The sequence below is a fragment of the Tupaia chinensis genome, unplaced genomic scaffold (assembly GCF_000334495.1).
Source record: "Tupaia chinensis unplaced genomic scaffold, TupChi_1.0 Scaffold000451_2, whole genome shotgun sequence".
Taxonomy (NCBI): domain Eukaryota; kingdom Metazoa; phylum Chordata; class Mammalia; order Scandentia; family Tupaiidae; genus Tupaia; species Tupaia belangeri.
Window position 1 is genome coordinate 1,664,835 of NW_006159958.1, and position 21,439 is coordinate 1,686,273.

Here is a 21,439-nt window from a genome sequence, read left to right on the forward strand (position 1 = left end):
GGGACTTGAACCACGGTCAACTACATGGGAGTCCAGCGACATAGCCATTACGCTAACTGCTGGTCCCGGGATACAAGCATTTTTTAAAGAATTATTTTATTATAATTTTATTGAACTTTATTATTTATTTATTTATTTAAATTTGAACAGAGGGACAGAGAGAGAGAGAGGGGAGAGAGAAAGAGAGAGAGAGAGAGAGAGAGAGAGAGAGAGAGAGCAAGCCATCAGGTTCAGGACTTGAACCACGATTGGCCATGTGGGAGTCCAGCACCCTTAACCACCATGCCACCTGCCAGCCCCAAAGTAGTTTCACTTTCTCTGAATATGACAACCGGAGGCAGAGACGTGAGCGCACTGCTGAAACTTCCAACCCTGTAGGACGTGAAGACTTGCAGGTCTCTGAGGGGACGTCTGTAGCAGGCCCCAGGGCATTGGCTGAGCTGCAGAGCTCCGTGGCGTCGTGTTCAACAGGGCTTGGTAAACAGGAGTGTAGACAAGCAGATTGCACATTTATAGTGCTGGGAGCTGGAGATGCAGCACGTGCTCAGGTTAAAGTGGGTTAGTGTAGATGGTCACTGAGGGGGAGACGTCCTGAGAGGTTCTCAGAGACACCGGGGTTGTCCCGAGCAGGCATCTGTGGACTCCAGGGCTTTGCCAAGTGCGGTCCTGGGACACGCTTGGCATCCCGCCCTGGTTAATGCACTCCGCCCCTGGTTCCCGGCGAGCCTGCGACACACAGCAGGACTTTTGTTCCCCTTCAGGTTTAGACAAAACGGGAAGCAAAGCTCTGTACCTCTCGCCGCCCCACCTCCACCTCCACCAGGTCGTATCACCTTTGCGGGTGCGTCATCTTCTGTTTGGGGTGCTTTAACAGGATGAGCTGATAGGGTGCCCAGACCGCTCGGAGTTACGTAACCCATTGTGCTTCCAGGGCGGCTCAGAGTCTTAGGATTTGCCCCAACAAGCAGCTCAGAAAACTGCTGAGGGAGGCAGGGAGGGGGCTGCCCTGCTCTGCCCGGGCCCGGCTCGCATGGACGATCGCTGCTTCCTCTGAACTGCCCTCGGAGTCCGCGGCTGCCCATGGCATTGGTTTTTCAGTTCGGGCAGCCCATCGCGGCCCAGCCTCTGCCAGGACTCTGCCGGGGCAAGCTGGTCCCAGCAAGCTCGTGTGGTAAGTGTGTGTGCGGGGAGTGAGTGTCCACTGCTTTCTCTGTGGTGTGGCCGGGACGGAGCAGGGACCATGGGAGAAGAGGCTTCTCTGCTCTATGCTGTCTGGGGGCTGTCCTTGGCCTGTGGCCCTTCAGAGATCTGTCCCCTTGTCCAGGCTCAGAGGAGGCAAGTGACCCCGGCAGGGTGTGAGCAGCAGGGCTGAGTTAGATCTAGCACCCGGACTCCACCAACAGCTTTTTCTTCACGGTTCTCTGCAGGGACCAAGCAGGGCCTCTCGGGCCCTATGCTGTGGATTCTCGAATCCTGTTTTCCTCCTGGTTTCTTAGAACCTCACCTTGTGACTCGGGTCAGCGAGGGAATGTTTGAAAGGTGAAGACAGACTTGGACGGTGCCTCTGCCCTTCCCTCCCTTCTCGCTTCCTTCCCTCACCTGCCCCTGCTTTCTTTTCCCTTTACTCAGTGCTCGGCCCAGTGACTCCACTCTGCCCCCACCCTGGTGAGGACCACGGGCTGGCTGATCCCTGGCTCTGGCTCGTCCCTCGCTGTGGGTGGATATTTCTTCCTATTCCTCTACCCTCAGCGGAGTCTGATGGCTGATGACCCATCTGGCTTCTGTCCTGTTTCCTCAAAACTGAGCCCCAAACAGTGAATTCCGAGACCATGAGCCCCACTTGTCCTGCTCGTCATTTTTAGGTTTCAAGATATGTAACTCTGGGACCAGCAGTTAGCGTAATGGCTATGTCACTGGACTCCCATGTAGCCAACCGCAGTTCGAGTCTTGGACCCAGTGGCTTAAACTCATGCCCGGCGCGGGTGCATGCGTGCCCAAGATCCCGAGAGGAGAATGGAGGAGAAGGGATTGCGGTGTGGCCATCCCGCTAGGGGCTGATTTCTCACTTTCTGTCTCTCTGTCTCTGTCTTTCTAGTGGGCACACACACTCTATAGCAAAAATCTCTCCAAAAAAAAAAAGATATGTGACTCTTATTGAATCGGTCTAAAATCGCTGTGAAGCGCACGATGAATAAGACCCATGTGTGTCGAACCAGCGTATCTCGAGGGTGGGTTTTTTGCTGGGACTTCTGTAACTGCTGGGGTCCCTCACTGAGAACTGGCCCCAGCCTCAGTACAGTGGTGGGCAGAGGTGTGAACCGTGAACTGTGTGAGAAATCACTCAGAGAAGGTGTGCCTTGGATGAGGCTTCTCTGCTCTATGCTGTCTGGGGGCTGTCCTTGGCCTGTGGCCCTTCAGAGATCTGTCCCCTTGTCCAGGCTCAGAGGAGGCAAGTGACCCCGGCAGGGTGTGAGCAGCAGGGCTGAGTTAGATCTAGCACCCGGACTCCACCAACAGCTTTTTCTTCACGGTTCTCTGCAGGGACCAAGCAGGGCCTCTCGGGCCCTATGCTGTGGATTCTCGAATCCTGTTTTCCTCCTGGTTTCTTAGAACCTCACCTTGTGACTCGGGTCAGCGAGGGAATGTTTGAAAGGTGAAGACAGACTTGGACGGTGCCTCTGCCCTTCCCTCCCTTCTCGCTTCCTTCCCTCACCTGCCCCTGCTTTCTTTTCCCTTTACTCAGTGCTCGGCCCAGTGACTCCACTCTGCCCCCACCCTGGTGAGGACCACGGGCTGGCTGATCCCTGGCTCTGGCTCGTCCCTCGCTGTGGGTGGATATTTCTTCCTATTCCTCTACCCTCAGCGGAGTCTGATGGCTGATGACCCATCTGGCTTCTGTCCTGTTTCCTCAAAACTGAGCCCCAAACAGTGAATTCCGAGACCATGAGCCCCACTTGTCCTGCTCGTCATTTTTAGGTTTCAAGATATGTAACTCTGGGACCAGCAGTTAGCGTAATGGCTATGTCACTGGACTCCCATGTAGCCAACCGCAGTTCGAGTCTTGGACCCAGTGGCTTAAACTCATGCCCGGCGCGGGTGCATGCGTGCCCAAGATCCCGAGAGGAGAATGGAGGAGAAGGGATTGCGGTGTGGCCATCCCGCTAGGGGCTGATTTCTCACTTTCTGTCTCTCTGTCTCTGTCTTTCTAGTGGGCACACACACTCTATAGCAAAAATCTCTCCAAAAAAAAAAAGATATGTGACTCTTATTGAATCGGTCTAAAATCGCTGTGAAGCGCACGATGAATAAGACCCATGTGTGTCGAACCAGCGTATCTCGAGGGTGGGTTTTTTGCTGGGACTTCTGTAACTGCTGGGGTCCCTCACTGAGAACTGGCCCCAGCCTCAGTACAGTGGTGGGCAGAGGTGTGAACCGTGAACTGTGTGAGAAATCACTCAGAGAAGGTGTGCCTTGGGAACCAGCAGTTAGCATAATGGCTATGTCGCTGGACTCCCACGTAGTCGACTGCGGTTCGCGTCCCGGACCTGGTGGCTTAAAACTCACGCCGGGCGCGTGTACGTGCATGCCCAAGATCCCGAGAGGAGAATGGAGGAGAAGGGATTGCGGCGTGACCATCCCCCCTGGGGGGTGATTTCTCGCTTTCTGTCTCTCTGTCTCTCTGTGTCTCTCTGTCTGTCTGGCGAGCGCACGCGCCCTATAGCAAAAACCTCTAAAAAAAAAAAGTGTGCCTTTTGGTACCTGCTGTGTCTGGAAGTACTTTTCATCTCAGGGACGTGATTTCAGATATAGTCCTTTCCGGTCACTAATGTAAACTAGCAAATATGTTTTATCCTCCAAAAAATGCAAAAAGGGAAACATCAATGTTCAAGGGACTTCTTGCACATTTTATTAACTAAATGTCTTGCTTATCCACTCCTGTCCAGTGTAATGTTTTTAACGTGTTGCCGCTGCAAAGTTGTCGTCGAAACAGAACTTCATCGGCTACGTGAATGAGCGAAACAGAAAGATTGAGCAATGAAATGTGCTTCTTGGACAGAGTGAAAAAATATAAATTAGAATCTGTGGATTTACAAATAGTTTCCGAATTTACAATTTAGAAATATTTTGGCTTATTTTCCGAGTGGAATCTCCCCTATTGAACAGTTGATTTTTGGGGAGGGTCCTATTAGGCTCATTTTTGACAGAATAACATAATAACATTTTGTCTTTACAAAAGCTCTTACCCATTGGGACCAGCAGTTAGCGTATTGGCTATGTCTCTGGACTCCCAGGTAGTTGACTGCGGTTCGCGTCCCGGGCCTGGTGGATAAAACTCATGCTGGGTGTGTGTGTGTGTGTGTGTGTGTGTGTGTGTGTGTGTGTGCCCAAGATCCCGAGAGCAGAATGGAAGAGAAGGGATTGAGGTGTGGCTATCCCCCCTGGGGGGGTGATTTCTCACTTTCTGTCTCTCTCTGTCTGTCTGGCAAGTGCAGGCGCCCTATAGCAAAAACCTCTTAAAAAAAAACCAAACAAACACAAAACCAAAAATTCTTACCCATTCACCTCTGTCTTTTAAATACACTGTACATAACATTTGTGGCTGCCAGCTTTTCTTCCTTCGCAGTCCCTCATCGTAAGCTGAGTGAGTAGAATATTTATCACACACAAATTTTGACATCAATTGTAAAATTTAGTTCAAGTGTATCAGTACAATTTTTGACATGTGATTGGAAGGGGGCTATAGTTTCCAGGTACTTGATAGTTTTTTTATTCTCCTTCTAATTGGTTTTAGTTTTTATATTAAACAACTTTTTACTGTATCTTGTATCCTCCGAGTGTTGCAGTCTTCTGGTGCTTGATACTCTTAGGATGTTGGTAAATAATAAATTGCAACAGAAATCAATGCAGTTGCTGGCCAAGCTGGGCCTCAGCCCTCAGCACCCTCTTCTGTCTGCTCAGCTGAGCTTTCCTGTAGGGGCTTTGGCCAGGATCGACTGAGGAAGGGTGCCGGGCACTCCACTGCCAGGATCAGACTGACCCAGGGGATTGGGCATGTGACTCCAGGATTCATAGCCCCCAAAGGAACTTGGGAATCCGAAACTTGGTGTTCCCACCCCTCACTTCCCATGAACATGGAAAACCTTGAGAGAATCAAGGTGAAACTGTCATGAACTGAAACTTCACAGCTGTAGGTAGAGCTAGAACGGATTGGATTTCATAAATCCTCAGTGCCGATGGTTCTTCAGAGAAACAGAACCACTAAGGAATGTTGGTTCTATGGAGAGGGAGGGAGGAAAAGGGAGAGAGTTGGAGATCGATTGTAAGGAATTGGGTCACTCCATTGTGGAAACCAAGTCTCAAGATCTGCATTTGGCAACCTGGAGATGCAGGCGAGCCCATGGTGTAGTTCCAGTTGGAAGGCTGTCAGACTTGAGGTCCTGGAAGAGTTGGTGTTTCAGGCAGAAGACAGGAAAAAAGCCAACATCCTAGCTCAAAGGTAGTTAGGCAGCAGCAGTAACTCTTTTGTGCAAGAGTCGTATTTCTGTATTTCTTGTTCTATTCCGACCTTCAACCGATTGGATGAGGTCTACCCTCATTAGAAGGGACATTCTCCTTTACTCAGTCTCCCTTTTCAGATGCTATTGTCATCTGGAAGCACCAGGACAGACACACCCAGCCTAATGTTTGACCCTAATTCTGGGCACCCTAAGGCTCAGTCAAGTTGACATAGAAAATTCACTAACACAAATCCTAACAACCTCTGCCACGTGTTGGACAGCTGTGCTGTACCTGTGATCGATGCTCCTGAAGCTCATTTTGTCCCTAGCACACCTCACCCACGGAGCTAGGTTCTGCTCCTGTTTAAGGAGAGGCAGAGGGAGGTGGCTTAACCTCTCATGTAAAATGGGGATCCTTGGGGTAAATTTATATCTATCCATGATATTTTCTGACCCTATGTTAACCTCCTTCATTGTTTCTCTTTTTCAAAAAAATATTATTTAACTATGGTTTTACATTATAAAAATAATACATACAAGTGGTAAAATTTAAAATTGTACCAAATCATGCTCAGTACAGAGTAATTCTCATTCCACCATCAAAACAGTGTAACTTTTTTTAAAAAAGAAAATCATTCTAAGAAGTTTTTATGCACATAATTGTTTTCATAAAAGCACAAATGGGATCATACCATAAATTGTGATCTGCATTAAAAAATAACAGGATTACATAATGTGATTGCATCATCGTACATATTACTTACTGTGCCTTGTTTTTAAGAATAGCTACATAGAATCCCACTGTTTGTAGCATCATCGTTCAGAATTTAAAATTCAAGTCTGGCCTTATAGCTCAGTGGTTAAGCCCTGGGCATAGGGAGCTGGATCCCACATGGCTAGCCGTGGTTGGAGTCCTCCTGGTGTCTCAGTAAACACACTGGGCACGTATGTGTGCATGCCCCAAATCCTGATAAGATGAAGCAACGGAGGGAAAAAAAACAAAGAGATTGTGATGTGACCACACCCTATTGGGGCATGCTCAACTCTCTCTCTTTCTCTCTGTGCATGTGACCTCTGGCAATAAAAACAAAACAAAACAAAATTCAAAATTCATATGGTGAATTTCACCTAATCACCAATGTGTTGTTACAAAGGTAGGGTCTTTGGGTGGTGATTAGACAGAGCCCGTATTAATGGGATGTAAAAGAAGCCTGAGAGACGCCGCTCCTTCTGTGAAGTGAAGACACAGAGGAAGGCACCGTCTGTGAGCCAGGAGCTGGCCCTCACTAGATACCGAGTTTGACGGTGCGTTGATCTCGGCCTTCCCAACTTCCAGAACTACAAGAGAGAAATGCTTGTTGGGTGTAAGCCATCCAGTTTATAGCATTTTGTTATAGCAGCTGAAATAGTCTAAGACAGACCAGCCATTCTCAGTCCCAGAAGGCCTGATACCTATTTTGCAATTCTTCCTTTATCAATCCGATATTATAAATAATAGATAATGAATCCCTTTTAACACATATTTATTATTTAATTAATTTTTTTTTTTTGGAGAGGTTTTTGCTATAGAGTGTGTGCACTCACCAGAAAGAGAGACAGGAAGCAAGAAATCACCCCCCAGGGTGGATGGCCATGCCGCAATCTGTTCTCCATTCTCCTCTCGGGATCTTGGGCATGTACGCACACATACCTGGTGTGAGTTTAAGCCATTGGGCCCAGGACTCGAACCACGGTCGACTACATGGGAGTCCAGCGACATAGCCATTACGCCAACTGCTGGTCCCTTAACACATACTTGTAATAGACTCAAGGTAACGTCGTTCTGTCATGTAGAGGAGAAAGTGAAGGAAGGTGACGTGACCTGCATTTCAGTTGCAGCTGGATGTGGCCTTAGTGGGTTGTGCAACGTGCAGCTGATGCTGCCCCTGTGGGCAGGATTACTATGAAGGTGACTCAGAGGCGATCAGCCCTGTGAGCTATTCAAGGACCTCGAAGAGGCCACCACAGGCAGTCCCCATGGAGTGCTGTACAGTCGTTTCCAGTGTTTGCTTTTTATTTCTATTTCTGTTCTGTTTTATTTATTTATTTGATACAGAGCATGTGTGCTCACTAGAGAGAAAGAGTAAGCGAGACAGGCAGAGTGACCAAGCCACCCCTAGAGGGGATGACCATGCCACAGTCACGTCTCCATTTTCCTCCTGGGTTTTGGTGTGTACACACATGTGCCATGCGTATTTTTCAAGCCAACAGGTCTGGGACTCAAACCATGCAGTCAGCCCTTTGGGATCCAGCCACTTTCACCACCACTCTACCGCTGACCCCATTTTTGCTTTTTAGATGGTCCTCCAAGGGACTTTCTCTATTCCTCTGGGCCACTTTTCCTCCATGTCTGGAAATTAACCCAGGAAACGTACATTTAGGAATTGGTTATGTGTGTGAGCTTGCCCTGTAGTCTAGCAGTTAAGGAAGCCACATGGCTGACGGTCATGTGAATCCTAGCAGCTGAAAACCATGACGGGCGTGTGTGCGTACATGCCCCGAAACCCCACTGGGATGGAGAAATGGAGGAGGGAGATTGCAGGGTGGCCACACCCCACTGGAGGACTCTTTCTTCCTCTCTCCTGTCTCTCCTGTGTCTCTCTGGCAAGCCCATCTGCCCTCTGACCAAGAAAAGAGGAGTTGCTCTGCATCACGACATGATGTCTTTGTTCAGAAAGATGGCCCCCATTCATCACTGAGCACCAGCGTGAAGGACTGGCAGTTTCTGGCAGTTTCTTGCCAGCTCTGGGCCTTATCAGCTTTTTTCATCTTGGCTAATTAGATAGTCATGAAAAGTGGCATTTCATTTTATCCTGTGTCTTTTCCACTAGAAACGACTTTGTGCTTTTCTGTAAACCGTGTTTGGTCTTTGCTCATTTTTCTAGCGAGTTGCAAGACGTCGAGAGGCCCGCGTTACTGACCTGCTGTTGTGTCACACTGGGTGGGGTGGTATGCCAAGTTGACATTCTCCTCTTCTTCAGAAGAAAAACGTTTGAAATACAGTTACATAAACTATGACTTCACTATATTCGGTATTCATAGGGGAAGTAGAGGGTGTGAAGAGATTTGTATAAAGGGATTTCTGATGTGGTGTTTGCAAAAAGACTGCCAATGAGGAAGCAGTATCTAAGCAGATGTCTGAAGGAGAGGGAGACGTAGGAGTTTTCAGGGCAGGGAGGGAGGGGAAGAGCACGCCAGCCAGTGAAAGCAGTATAAGCCAAGGTTCTGTGGTGGGAAATCACCATGCTAATAGTAGTTAACATTTACTGAAGCACTCCTCTGCACTAGACATGATCCTAAACGCCTCGATGTCTAACCTCATTTCATTCTGACACATGAGTTACTTACTGTTGTGGAACGAACTTCCCCATGTCTTATAGCTTGAAACACCAAACATTTGTAGTCTCACATATTACTGTGGGTCAGGAAGTCAGGGTTGGGTGGCTTTGGCTCAGGGTCCCTCATGATGTTGCAGTCAAGATGGAAATTTGCCACTGTGAAAAACAGCCTGGCGGTGGGACCAGCAGTTAGTGTAATGGCTATGTTGCTGGACTCCCATGTAGTCGACTGCACTTCGAGTCCCGGAGCCGGTGGCTTAAACTCACGCCAGGCACGTGTGTGTGTGCGTGCCCAAGATCCCGAGAGGAGAATGGAGGAGAAGGGATTGCGACGTGGCCATCCCCCTAGGAGGTGATTTCTCTTTCTGTCCCTCTGTCTCTCTCTATCTTTCTGGTGAGTGCACGTGCCCTAAAGCAAAAACCTCTCAAAAAAAAAAACCAAAAACCAAAAACAAAAACAGAAAAACAGCCTGGCGGTTGCTCCAAAGGTTAGACGTAGATCCCTGTGTGACTTGGCATTTCTCCTGGTTACACCTGTAAGAGAAATGAAAACACAAGTCCACACAAAGCCCGCACACGAGTGTTTATGGTGGCATGATTCATAATAGGCAGAGTGGAAGCAACCCAGATGCCCAGCTGTTGAAAGGATCAACAGAATCCAGTGTACTCATCCCATGAACCATTATTCAGCACTAAAGAGGAATGCAATGCCGATCCATGTCATAGCATGAGTGAAGCCTGAACAGTGACCCCCAATCTTTTTGGCACTGGGGCTAGTTGTGTGGAAGACAGTTTTTCCATGGACTGGGGAGTGGTGGAGAAGGGTGGTTTTGGGGTGATTCAAACTCATGTATTGTGTACTTTATTTCTCCTATTATTGTAATCTGTAACGAAATAATGGGACAACTCACCGTGCAACATTTGAGATCGCTCCCCAGCACGAGCGTTACCGCCCCAGCTCTACTGCAGATCACCAGGCGCTGGATTCTCATAAGGAGCGCACGGCCTAGATCCCGTGCATGCACAGTTCACAACAGGGTCTACACTCCTGTGAGACTCTCAGGCCACTGTCGGTGGGACAGGGGTGGAGCTCAGGCATACGCCAGTGATGGGGAGTAAACACAAATGCAGCTTCGCTGGTGCGCCTGGCCTCGGGCTGTGTGGGTGCAGTTTCTAGCAGGCCTTGGATGCGTGCTGGCCTGTGGCCCAGGGGTTAGGGGCCCCTCATGGTAAAGACATGCTAAGTGAAAGAAACCAGTTACAAAAGACACATATTGCGGGAACCAGCAGTTAGCGTAATGGCTATGTCGCTGGACTCCCATGTAGTCGACTGCGGTTCACGTCCTGGACCCGGTGGCTTAAAACTCACGCCGGGCGCATGTGCGTGCGTGCCCAAGATCCCAAGAGGAGAATGGAGGAGAAGGGATTGCGGTGTGACCATCCCCCCCAGGGGGTGATTTCTCGCTTTCTGTCTCTATGTCTCTCTGTCTGTCTGGCGAGCGCACGCGCCCTATAGCGAAAATCTCTCCAAAAAAAGAAAAAGAAAAAGAAAAAGACACATATTGCATGATTCCATTTTTGTATTATTATTTTAACTGAATTTATACATTCAGTCACTGTGTATCACTACAGCTTGTCGAATGAATTTACTCAACACGAGCACACTTCTCGCCAGTCCAGTTGAAGACATCATACACATTATCATTATAAAAATATGGAACGCTTCACGAATTTGCACGTCATCCTTGCACAGGGGCTGTGTTAATCTTCTCTGTAGCGTTGCGATTTTAGTATAGGTAGTGGCGAAGTGAGCACGCGTGGTTCCCTTTACATGAAATGTCCAGAATCAGAGACTCAGTGGAAACAAGAGCATAGAACAGTAGTTGCCAGAACTGGGCCAGGGAAGCTGAGGAGGGCCTGCTATAGATCCATCTTTTATTTTTAAAGAGGTTTTTGTTACAGGATGCAGTGTGTTTGCTGGAGAGACAGAGACAGAGAGTCAGAAAGCAAGAAATCACCCTCCAGGGGGAGAGCCACACTGCAATCCCTTCTCTTCCAGCCACTTCTTGGGATTTTGAGCATGCACACACATGTGCCTGGCATGAGTTTGAAGCTCCCGAGTCTGGGACTCGAACTGCGGTTGACTACATGGGAGTCCAGTGACATAGTCATTACACTATATCCCTATAGGTACATCTTTTTTTTTTTTTTTTGATGGGGATTTTTTTTTTTTTGGAGAGGTTTTTGCTATAGGGCGCGTATGCCCGCCAGACACAGAGATAGAAAGCGAGAAATCACTTCCCCCAGGGGGGATGGCCATGCCACAATCCATTCTCCTCTTGGGGTCTTGGGCACGCACACACACGCGCCTGGCGTGAGTTTAAGCCACTGGGTTTGGGACTTGAACCGTGGTCGACTACATGGGAGTCCAGCGACATAGCCATTACGCTAACTGCTGGTCAGCTACAGGTGCATTTTAAGGGATGATGGAATGTTCTAAAATAATTGTACAACTCAGTAAACACACTAAAACTCGAGCCTGTACATTTTAAAAGGTGAAATCTGTGTTACTAAAATTATATCTCAGTAAAGCTCATATTCAATAAAAGATGAAAGCTTGCCTGGGGCTGGGTGATTCATTCCAAGGTGGAGCCTCCCATACCTGGCAAGCCAGGGCTGGCTCTGGGAGGGCAGCTTCCACCCCTAGCCCACATGGCCTCACCACAGGGTTACTCGGTAGCGTTTATGACATGGCAGTCGGCTTCTGTAGAATGAGCAATCCAAAAGGCAGATCAGGGTGGAAACCATTATGCCCTGGTCTTGAAGTCACGTACTCACTTCCTGTTATGTTGGACGCGTTGGTTGGCCGTGAGTCAGTGTGAGAGGGCGCACGGCTGGTGAGGATCACTGGGGGCCAGCTCAGAGGTCGGCAGCCACATGACACGACAGTCCTTGGCAGGACATCCTAATTGTTACCTTCATTTTATAGATGAGAAAACTGAGGCACAAAGCTTATGTAACCTGGCCATTTTTATACAACACATTAATGGTGGAGCCAGGGCTTGAACCTAGGCAGTTTGCACTGAGGGGTTGCTTTTTTTTTTTTTGGAGAGGTTTTTGCTATAGGGTGCATGCGCCTGCCAGAAAGAGAGAGACAGAGAGACAGAAAGCGAGAAATCACCCTCCAGGGGGAGTGGCCATGCCGCAGTCCCTTCTCCTCCATTCTCCTCTTGAGATCTTGGACACATACGCACATGCGCCCGGCATGAGTTTAAGCCACTGGGTCTGGGACTCAAACAGCAGTCGACTACATGGGAATCCAGTGACATAGCCATTACGCTAACTGCTGGTCCTGAGGGTCTGCTTTCTTAACCTCTGTAAACATTGTTACGTGTGTGTGTGTGTGTGTGTGTGTGTGTGTGTGCGCATGTGTGTGTGTGTGGGGGGTTAGACAGGATCCCTCTACGTCACCCTCCTGACTCAGCCTCTCAAGTAACTGGGACTACAGGTGCACACCACCATGCCTGGCTCTTAGGGGTGGGTCAGGGATTGAACTCGGATCTCTGATACGGCCTCAGCTTGCTGGACAGCAATGTGTAGCATGCACTACTGCAGGTGGGCCTGCTGGGAGCTGCTTTGACTGCGACCTGTAGTAAAACAATCAGAAATCTCATTTTACATCACGAGGCGTACTCATCGTAGATGGAAAACAAGGCTCTCAGCATGACCTCCGCCCAGTTCACCTGGATAGTTTCTGTCTGTTTCTTTTGGGGGAAGCCAACTGTGACTCACCAAATTATTTTCCTGCTGTCTTACATTTAAAAAAATGGCATGGAACTGACCCCATAGCCAAGTGGTTAAAAGAGCCGGATCCAACATGGGCACCCGCAATTCAAATCCTGGCCCCAGTGGCTTGAGAAACGTGTGTGTGTGTGTGTGTGTGTGTGTTTGTGCGTGTGTGTGTATAGTACGAAGTCCCAACGGGCTGAGAAATGGAGGAGAAGGGATTGTGCATGACCGTGCCACACTGAGCTTTCTCCTCTTTCCCTCCTTCTCTGGCATGTGCACGTGCCCTCCAACAATGACAGAGAAACTGTCGCTGCCCCGTGTTGTCTTTGCAGAAACGTAAAAGCTGAAATTCAGTGCTCCCCTGCTGTCTGTTCCATAGCCAGTTCTCTTTCATAGCGCTCACCCTTAAACGCACCGTGCAGCAGGAAACAATGCAGGGAAAAGAATACCCCTTGAGGTTTACCTTTCCTCTCGAAAGGAAACATTGTTTTTCGTGTGTGTTTCTAAAATACTTTATGCGGGTGTTATGTCCCTATGTCCTCTGTCCCTGTTAACATTCGTCTGTGAGTGCTAAGCGTGCCGGTGCTTTATCTGCTCAGTAATCTGTATTGGAGACTTTTCTCTTTAGTGGCCCTACAGCCAGTACATTCCTTTTTTAAAAGTAATTTTTTTCTGGGACCAGCAGTTAGCGTAATGGCTATGTTGCCGGACTCCCATGTAGTCGACCGCGGTTCATGTCCCGGACCCGGTGGCTTAAACTCAAGCCAGGCGCGTGTGCGTGCGTGCCCAAGATCCCGAGAGGAGAAGGGATTGCGGTGTGGCCATCCCCCCCTGGCGGGTGATTTCTCGCTTTCTGTCTCTCTGTCTCTGTCTCTGTTTGGTGAGGGCACGTGCCCTATAGCAAAAACCTCTAAAAAACAACAACAACAACAACAACAAAAAAACAAAAAAACCCCCAAAAAACTGTGAGAGCAAAATAACTCACTAGAATATAAAGATAAGAACTGAATGAGCTGCCACTCATGGAGAAAGGGGGTATGTTCACAGAACCAGTATTTTTCCTCATCCCATCTCCATCTGATGTCACTCCAATTAGTCCTGCCTGTTTATCCAGCCCGGGCTGCCTGCCTGTCATCTCCCTTTCAGTCCTGTCTGCCTCCTTATTTGTCGGTTCGTCTGTCTTTCATCCTCCCTGTGTATTTGTGCTTGGCTGGAGGTAGACCCTGGGTGCTTGTGGCTGGATTAGTAGGGGAGGGCAGGGCCAGGGGCGAGCTGGTTCTGCAGGTTGCCCTTCACTCTGCCCAGCCCTCCCTTTACAGACCCCTCTCCCGCCTCCTGTCTCCCTTGCCCTCTCTGAGCCTGGCCCTCCTGGCCTCTCCCCTGGATCCGGGCTCCTGATTCATGCAGTTTCCTGTTCCATCAGCGTGCGTGCATCTGCCCCTTAGAAATGCTTCTTCTTTTGCCCACTGATGCCTCCTCTACTCCTCCCCTTCCTCGCCCATGTAGATCGTTCCCTTTCTTCCTCGACTGCCCTCCGATGGCGAGGCTGCTCCTCTGTGCGGGGGGGCAGTGCCAGTGGAGTTTCCTGGGAGGTACAGGCATGGCCCTGGGGTGGCAGGCCCCGGGGTTAATGGAGTTGGTGGGCAGGCAGAACTGATTCTCTTCTTTTTTATTTTTTATTTTTGGAGAGGTTTTCTGCTACAGGGCTCACCAGAAAGACAGAGAGAGACAGAGAGACAGAAAGCGAGAAATCACCCCCCCTGGGGGATGGCCACGCCCCAATCCATTCTCCTCCATTCTCCTCTCGGGATCTTGGGCACGCACGCACACACGCCCGGAGTGAGTTTAAGCCACTGGGTCCAGGACCCGAACAGCAGTCGACTACATGGGAGTCCACAGACGTAGCCATTATGCAACTGCTGGTCCTGCCTTCATAGACCTTTAGCATGTAACCTCTGCTTTAAAAACAAACAAGCAAACACTGTTAGTCGATAGGAGACGTGATTGGCATTTCTACATCGTTTATAAAAGCATAATTTTATAGATATTTTACATTATATTCAGTAAAACTTCCTTAAGGAATTCTTGAGGCTCTCACTAAAACATTTTTACCTGCTGGTGTACTCTTCTTGTTTTTTTTAAGAGAGTTTTTTTTTGCTATAGGGCACGTATGTGCTCGCCAGAGAGAGGTGGAGAGACAGAAAGCGAGAAATCACCCCCCAGGGGAATGGCCATGCCGCAAACCCTCCTCCATTCTCCTATCGGGATATCGGGCACGCACGCACATGTGCCCTGTGTGAGTTTTAAGCCTCTGGGTGGGGACTCGATCTGTGTCAACTACATGGGAGTCCAGCAGTATAACCATTATGCCATCTGCTGGTCCCGTTCCCCTTGTTTTAATTGTTAGAGGGCATAAGCACCTGCCAGAGAGAGACACAGAAAGAGAGAGAGAAGGGAGGAGAAACCCTCCCCACCAGTGGGGCATAGTCGTGCTGCAGTCCCTTCTCCTCTATTTCTCCATCCTATCGGACATTGGGCACGTATGCGTGTGTGCCTGTCATGTTCCCTTTTTTTTTTTTTAAAGATAATGAGAGAGAAAGAGAGATTTCTCTTTTTGCCTTGGCTTCTGGGAAGCTCCGTTGCTTTAGATGTTCACTGAGCAGCTATTCTAGTCAGGTGCTTTCTTTTGCCCACTCCTGCCTCCCTCCTTTTAATAAAGGATATTGGTTGCTATACTTTTCTCAAGATTCCATGAGTTTTTCCCTATGGGAAGTCCACCCTAGCCCTGGTTTCAGCCTGAGCAGACTGTATCCGTGTGGCTGGGAAGAAGCCGTGTGGCTTTTCTGGGGCTTGGGGCCTAAGGCAGTTGGCTGAGAGGCGGAGAAGTGACTCCAGGCTGCAGCACTTACAGAGTGACCTCGGGCGGGTCATCTGGTCTCTGCATCTGTTCCTGCTTCTCTGAAGTGGCTGCGGTGACCTGAATCTCGGGGTTGTAGTTGGGATTCAGATCCTTCCTATAACGCGGCCCGTGCTGTGACATGCGGAAGGTATCCGGTCTTACAGTGAGTTTTCACTTGTGACTCGGCTTAAATCCCGATGTGAAGCTGCCCGGCCACCCCAGCTTACTGTGACGCGTGCAGCGCCTGCCCGCCTCCCGCACTTGGCACTCACTGCCTGCCAAGCTGGGGTTCTGAGTCTCAGAAGAGAGAGGCCGGGCTCTGGATCACCCACGATGCATGGGGTGCCCTCTGTACACAGAGCAGGGACCACCATGTATTTTGTGACTCGAGCCTTTGAATTTCCCAGACATCTCTCTTGGAGAGGCCAGGCAGACCTGCCTAGTCCGTGGGCACTGGGGGGAAGGGCGACCGGGATCTCCCTCTGCAAACTGTGTTGGTGTCCCCATCAGGGTCCGGCGGACACTCGTTTCCCAGGGGGCGTCTCAGAGGACCTTTAATGTCAGACCCCCATTTTTCTCCTCCCCTCCTGTGGTAGCGATGGGCCTTTACAGTACACCTGTGGCATTTTGGGGTCTAGCTCGGAGCAGGATAGTAAGGTGTTAGCCAGACGTCTGTGGTGGGCGAGCAGGTGGCTGAGTGGGTGAGGGACATGAGTGTCATTAGTGCGTCTTCTGCAGGGCACCAGATGCGGGTAGTCGTCTGAGCTATTAAAGGGAGGGGTAGGAGATGGCCTTGTCTGTGTGTGCGTGTGTCTGTGTGTGTGAGACAGGGAGAGAGATACACACACACACACACACACACACAAAGCACCAGCCAGCTCACCCAGGGCGGGGACCGGGGGCAGCAGGACGCTGCACGGAAGACAGCTTTGCCCTTCCTGCCTGCCTGGCGAGAGGCTGTTCAGACCGTGCCCGGCCCATCTCACTTCCTGCTCTGCCACCTGTCCCGTCCAACCTCGAGCCCAGCCATGGGGTGAGGTGAATTTCAGGTTTCAGAGGTGGCCCGGATGTAGCTGGCAGAGGTGGCATGTGGCGTGGGGACCACTGAGGTTAATGAGGTCCAGGGACGGGGAGGTGGAGATCGGATGGCGTCATGCAGTGGGGTGGAGGAGGACGGGGAGGTGGACAGATTGTGTATGGTAGGGGGGCGAACCAGCTGGAGGGCGCCGATACCAAATGCAGACCGAGTGAGCCCGCGTGGGGCAATACCCCAGCCTTCACCCGCTAGGGGCTTTAAGCTCCAGCTTGATTTTGATCTACATGGTGGGAAGAAAGAGGTCTCCTTTTTTTTGGGAGAGGTTTTTGCTATAGGGTGCGTGTACTCACCAGAAAGACAGAGAAAGAGAGACAGAAAGCGAGAAATCACCCCCCCAGGGGGGATGGCCACACGGCAGTCCCTTCTCCTCCATTCTCCTCTCGAGATCTTGGGCACGCATGTACATGCACCCAGTGTGAGTATAATCCACTGGGTCCAAGACTAGAACCACAGTTGACTACACGAGAGTCCAGTGACATAGCCTTTACACCAACTGCTGGTCCTTCCTTTTTTTTTTTTTTTTAAGAGAGATATTTGCTATCAGGAGTGTACGCTCACCAGAGAGACAGTAAACGAGAAATCACCCCCTAGGGGGAATGACCATGCCACAATCCTGTCTCCTCCATTCTCCTCTTGGGATTTTGGGCACGCACGCACATGTGCCTGGTGTGAGTTTTAAGCCGCTGGGTCCGGGATTTGAACTATGGCTGACTACACGGGAGTCCAGCGATGTAATAACCATTACACCACCTGGCGGTCCCCTTGCTTCTTAATGGTTGGTAAGATGATGATGGGCTATGGCTGTGGGCAGGGTGCCTTCCTTCCTTCCTTCCTTTTTTTTTTTTTTAAAGTCCTAGAGGGCACGTATCGCTCACCAGAGAGAGGGAAGGAGGGAAGAGCACTTTCCAGTGGGGCGTGGCCGTGCTGCGGGCCCTTCTCCATTTCTCTGTCCCGATGGGGTTTTAGGCATGCTTGCACATGCACCTGGCATGTTTCTCAAGCCCTCAGGGCCGTCGATCATATGGGATCCAGCTCTCTTAACCACTAGGCCACAGGACTGGCCCAAGGTCCCTCCTTAGAGCAGTCCTTCCCACAAACGTCCGTCCATGGAAGAGGACAGAGCCATGCCGAGGGACCCTGACATTCCTTCTCTTTTGGGGAGAATTCTGTTCTCACTCCCAACCCAACACGTTAGGGGTCAGTCATCTGAGCAGTAGAATTACAGTTGGCCTTCTCTCCCCTCAGGTTCCATTTCTTCAGTCAACCAGGGTCAAAAATGTTCTGTTGTGGCTGATGTCTGTGTGTGTGTGTGTGTGTGTGTGTGTGTGTGTACACACTGTGTATTGATAGTTAGCCCAGAGGATTGCACCTGTACTGAATATATACAAACTCCCCCCCCATCATTCCCTATACAATGCAATATAACAACTATTTACATAGCCTTTACATTATAGTAGGTATTGTGAGAATCTAGAGGTGATTGGGGGCCAGCAGGTGGTGTGGTGGTTAAGGCGCTGGACACGCCCACATATCGACTGCGGTTCAAATCTGGGACCTGGGGACTTGCTTTCTTCCTCCCTTCCCTGTGTCGCTCTTTACTCAAATTAAAATGAATGAATGAATGAATAAGATCAAATAAATAATTCTTAAAGAATCTAGAGACGATTTAAAATGTAGGGTGGATACGTATCGGTTATATGCAAATATTACACCGTTTTGCGTTAAGAAACCTGAGCATCTGTGGATTTGGGTGTCCACGGAGCTCCTGGAACCAATCCTTGCTCAGATCCTGGCATGCGCTAGGGTCTATTTTTCCAGCATTGAAAGACCATTTTGGTTGTCATTCTTGTAGATTTGAAATCCATTACTCAATGTATTTCCTTTTAAAGGCTTTTGCTGGAGGGCGTATGCGCTCACTAGAGAGAGCCGGAGAGACAGTGAGAGGGAAGTGAGAAATCCACCTCCCCCAGGGGGGTGATTCCATTCTTGGCATGTCGTCATGCTGTAATCACTTCCCTTCTATTCACTCATCCCTTCCCCTCTCTCCCCTCCTGGGACTAGGGGCATGCGGGCACATGCACCTGGTATGATTTTCAAGCCACCTGGTCTGGGACTTGAACTATAGTCAGCCGTGTGAGAAGCCAGCGCCTTAACCACCGCGTCACCTGCTGGCCCTGCTCAATTTCAGTTTATTTGTTTTATTGCAATAGAAAGCAAGTGTATGTGTGCATGTATTTGCATGCAAGAAAGTGAGAAAGGGAGAGAGAGGAAGGCACCCTCCACGGGGGCTTGTCTGTCTGCGGTCGCCTTCTCCCGCCCTCCGGCTGCTCAGGATCTTGGAGCTTGCCCACCGTATTGTTCAGGCCAGTAAGGGGGGTCTGTGTGGTTCCCAGCTCCGCAGTTCAGCATGCTGCTGCCCGTACGGTGGAGGCTTGGCCCTCAGTTACTGTTTTTACTGCTCTTTCTCCCCATTTCTGTGGGGAGTTTTAGTGAGTAGAAACGGGAAAGGGCAAACCGAAGTTTGTGCAGTTCAGACCTGGAAGTTTTCTGGAGTCCACCTCCTGTCCCTTTGTGATAGGCATTTCTGCCTTCAGGAACCTGGAGGGAGTGAGCCAGCCTGTGCAGGCGAGGCTGCAGCACCACCTAGTGGACTGGGGAAGCATGAGCAGCAGAGCTGGGAACCTTAGCGTATTGCGGTATTGGCCCCTCCCCTGCAACTTTTTTTTTTTGAGAGTTTTTTTACTATACGTCGCGTGCACTCTCCAGAAAGACAGAGAGAGACAGAGGCAGAAAGCGAGAAATCACCCCTCAGGGGGGATGGTCACGCCACAATCCCTTCTCCTCCATTCTCCTCTCGTGATCTTGGGCACACACGCACACGCGCCTGGCATGAGTTTAAGCCACCGGGTCTGGGACTCGAACCGCTGTCGACTACATGGGAGTCCAGCGACATAGCCATTACGCTAACTGCTGGTCCCCCGGTTTTGCAACTTTTGACGGGGATTGAGGTGGCCTGGCGGGGTGTGGTGGTTAGGTGGCCGGGTCCCACTGGCTGGCCCACTGTGCAGTTTGAGTGTGTGTGATGACCATCCCCCCGTGGGCGGGGCTCTTCCATTTTCCCTCTTTCTTTGTCTCTCTCCAGTGTGTTTTCTGGCTAATTAAAAAAAAAAAAAGGAATTGAGGGAAGGGGAGTTGATTGTCAGGAGAGTCTGACAGGCAACACAGGTACATTTAGTTGTGTGGCATGAAAGAAATAGCGCCCCCTCATCCTTTCGCCTTTATTCTGCGTCCATTTGCCTTGTTTGCTGGAGCGACTTCTGGAAGTAGTTTGTGTGTGTGTGTGTGTGTGTGTGTGTATGTGTGTGTGTGTGTGTTAAAGCCTAATGTGGCTTAGAACACACGTAGAAAGATTCAGGTCATGCGGCGAACTCAATTCTTCTAGCTTCCCATGGTGGTACTTTACGTGACTTTAAATTAGGTGCATGCAGGGGGACTTGAAGGAGTTCATGGAAAAATGGAATTGATACAGGAGTTTACTGTGGTTCAAAGAAAGTTCGAAATCCATGCATGATTTTTGTTTGTGATACACATTTTCCATGAAGGTTTCGCATGTTCCTTACATGAGCCGGGCGTTGCTGTAGATGCTGTCAGAGACTCCCCGGCCCCAGGGCTCACCACAGCACTTCTGTCATGGTCGTGGGCCACCTTAGGGTCAGCGAGTGTCCATGCAGGTCCGCTCCACGTGTCTGCCACTGGGACGTTCATGCTCGAAGGGCAGCAGCTACCTGGGGACGTGCTCTCCTCCTGGCAGGGGACTGGAGCTCAGCACAATCCCAGCCACACAGGCACTTTCAGGGCCTCTGCTTGGACGGGGCGAGCTAAGTTCATCGACATCCCGCTGACCACGCAGTCAGGTGGCCCTGCTCAAAGTCCTGGAGCTGCGAAAAGATACTCTCTTCCCAGCAAACCACAGCCAGGTGGGAGTGAAGGAGGACTTGAGAGCGAAAGGAACAGCCTGGATTTTAGAGCGCTCTCGGAGCAGGAGCGCTTCGAGGAGCTGAGGTGTATCAGGGATTTCAGGCCTCACTGTAGGGGCACCTCTAAGCCCTTGGGGTGTTCTTTCAGCCCTGCAGGGCTGGAGCAGTTGGGGTGTGGCTCTTCGGCTCCGAGCAGGGGGTCGGCATACTGTAGAGGGCTGGAGAAGTATTACAGGCCTGCAGGTCAGGTGGCCTCTTCTGTCACAACCACTGGTCTCTGCTCTCATCGTATCAACACTGACAGCGACTGGCTCGCATGTGTTTCAGTTAAACCTTGATAGCCCCTCCTCACTTAATGACCTGCCTGTTTAACGACATTCTCCAGTGCGAGGAATCCACTCTCAGTCCATGTCTCATCCCTGCAGTCAGTTAGTATTCCCTACATGAAGTGTTCACAATCACACAAGACAACTTATGTCACTTATAAATGTGTTCTTTTTTTTTTTTTTTTTCTTTTGTTCTTTTTGGAGAGACTGTTGCTATAGGGCGCGTGCGCTCCCCAGACAGACAGAGAGATAGAAAGTGAGAAATCATCCCCCAGAGTGGATGGCCACGCCGCAATCCGTTCTCCTCCATTCTCCTCTCGGGATCTTGGGCACGCACACACACGCGCCTAGTGTGAGTTTAAGCCACCGGGTCCAGGACTCGAACCACGGTCGACTACGTGGGAGTCCAGCGACATAGCCATTATGCTAACTGCTGGTCCCAATGTGTTCTTTACTTTGTGTCTATAGTAGTATTCA

The 21,439-nt window shown here is 50.1% G+C and overlaps 1 protein-coding gene and 1 non-coding gene across 2 annotated transcripts in view; one reads left to right on the top strand and one right to left on the bottom strand.

Moving 5' to 3' along the window:
• Positions 1–848: 848 nt before the first annotated feature.
• Positions 849–21,439, top strand: part of TRAK1 (trafficking kinesin protein 1) — a gene marked incomplete in the record, with an annotated part of 158,584 nt that continues 137,993 nt past the window's right edge. Inside the window, 1 exon segment of the mRNA XM_014590466.2 lies at positions 849–1,171. Coding sequence (XP_014445952.1) covers positions 1,081–1,171 — 91 coding nt within the window.
• Positions 10,584–10,690, bottom strand: LOC114009070 (U6 spliceosomal RNA). Its single transcript, XR_003550543.1, has one exon. It is a non-coding gene; the product is annotated as a U6 spliceosomal RNA (small nuclear RNA).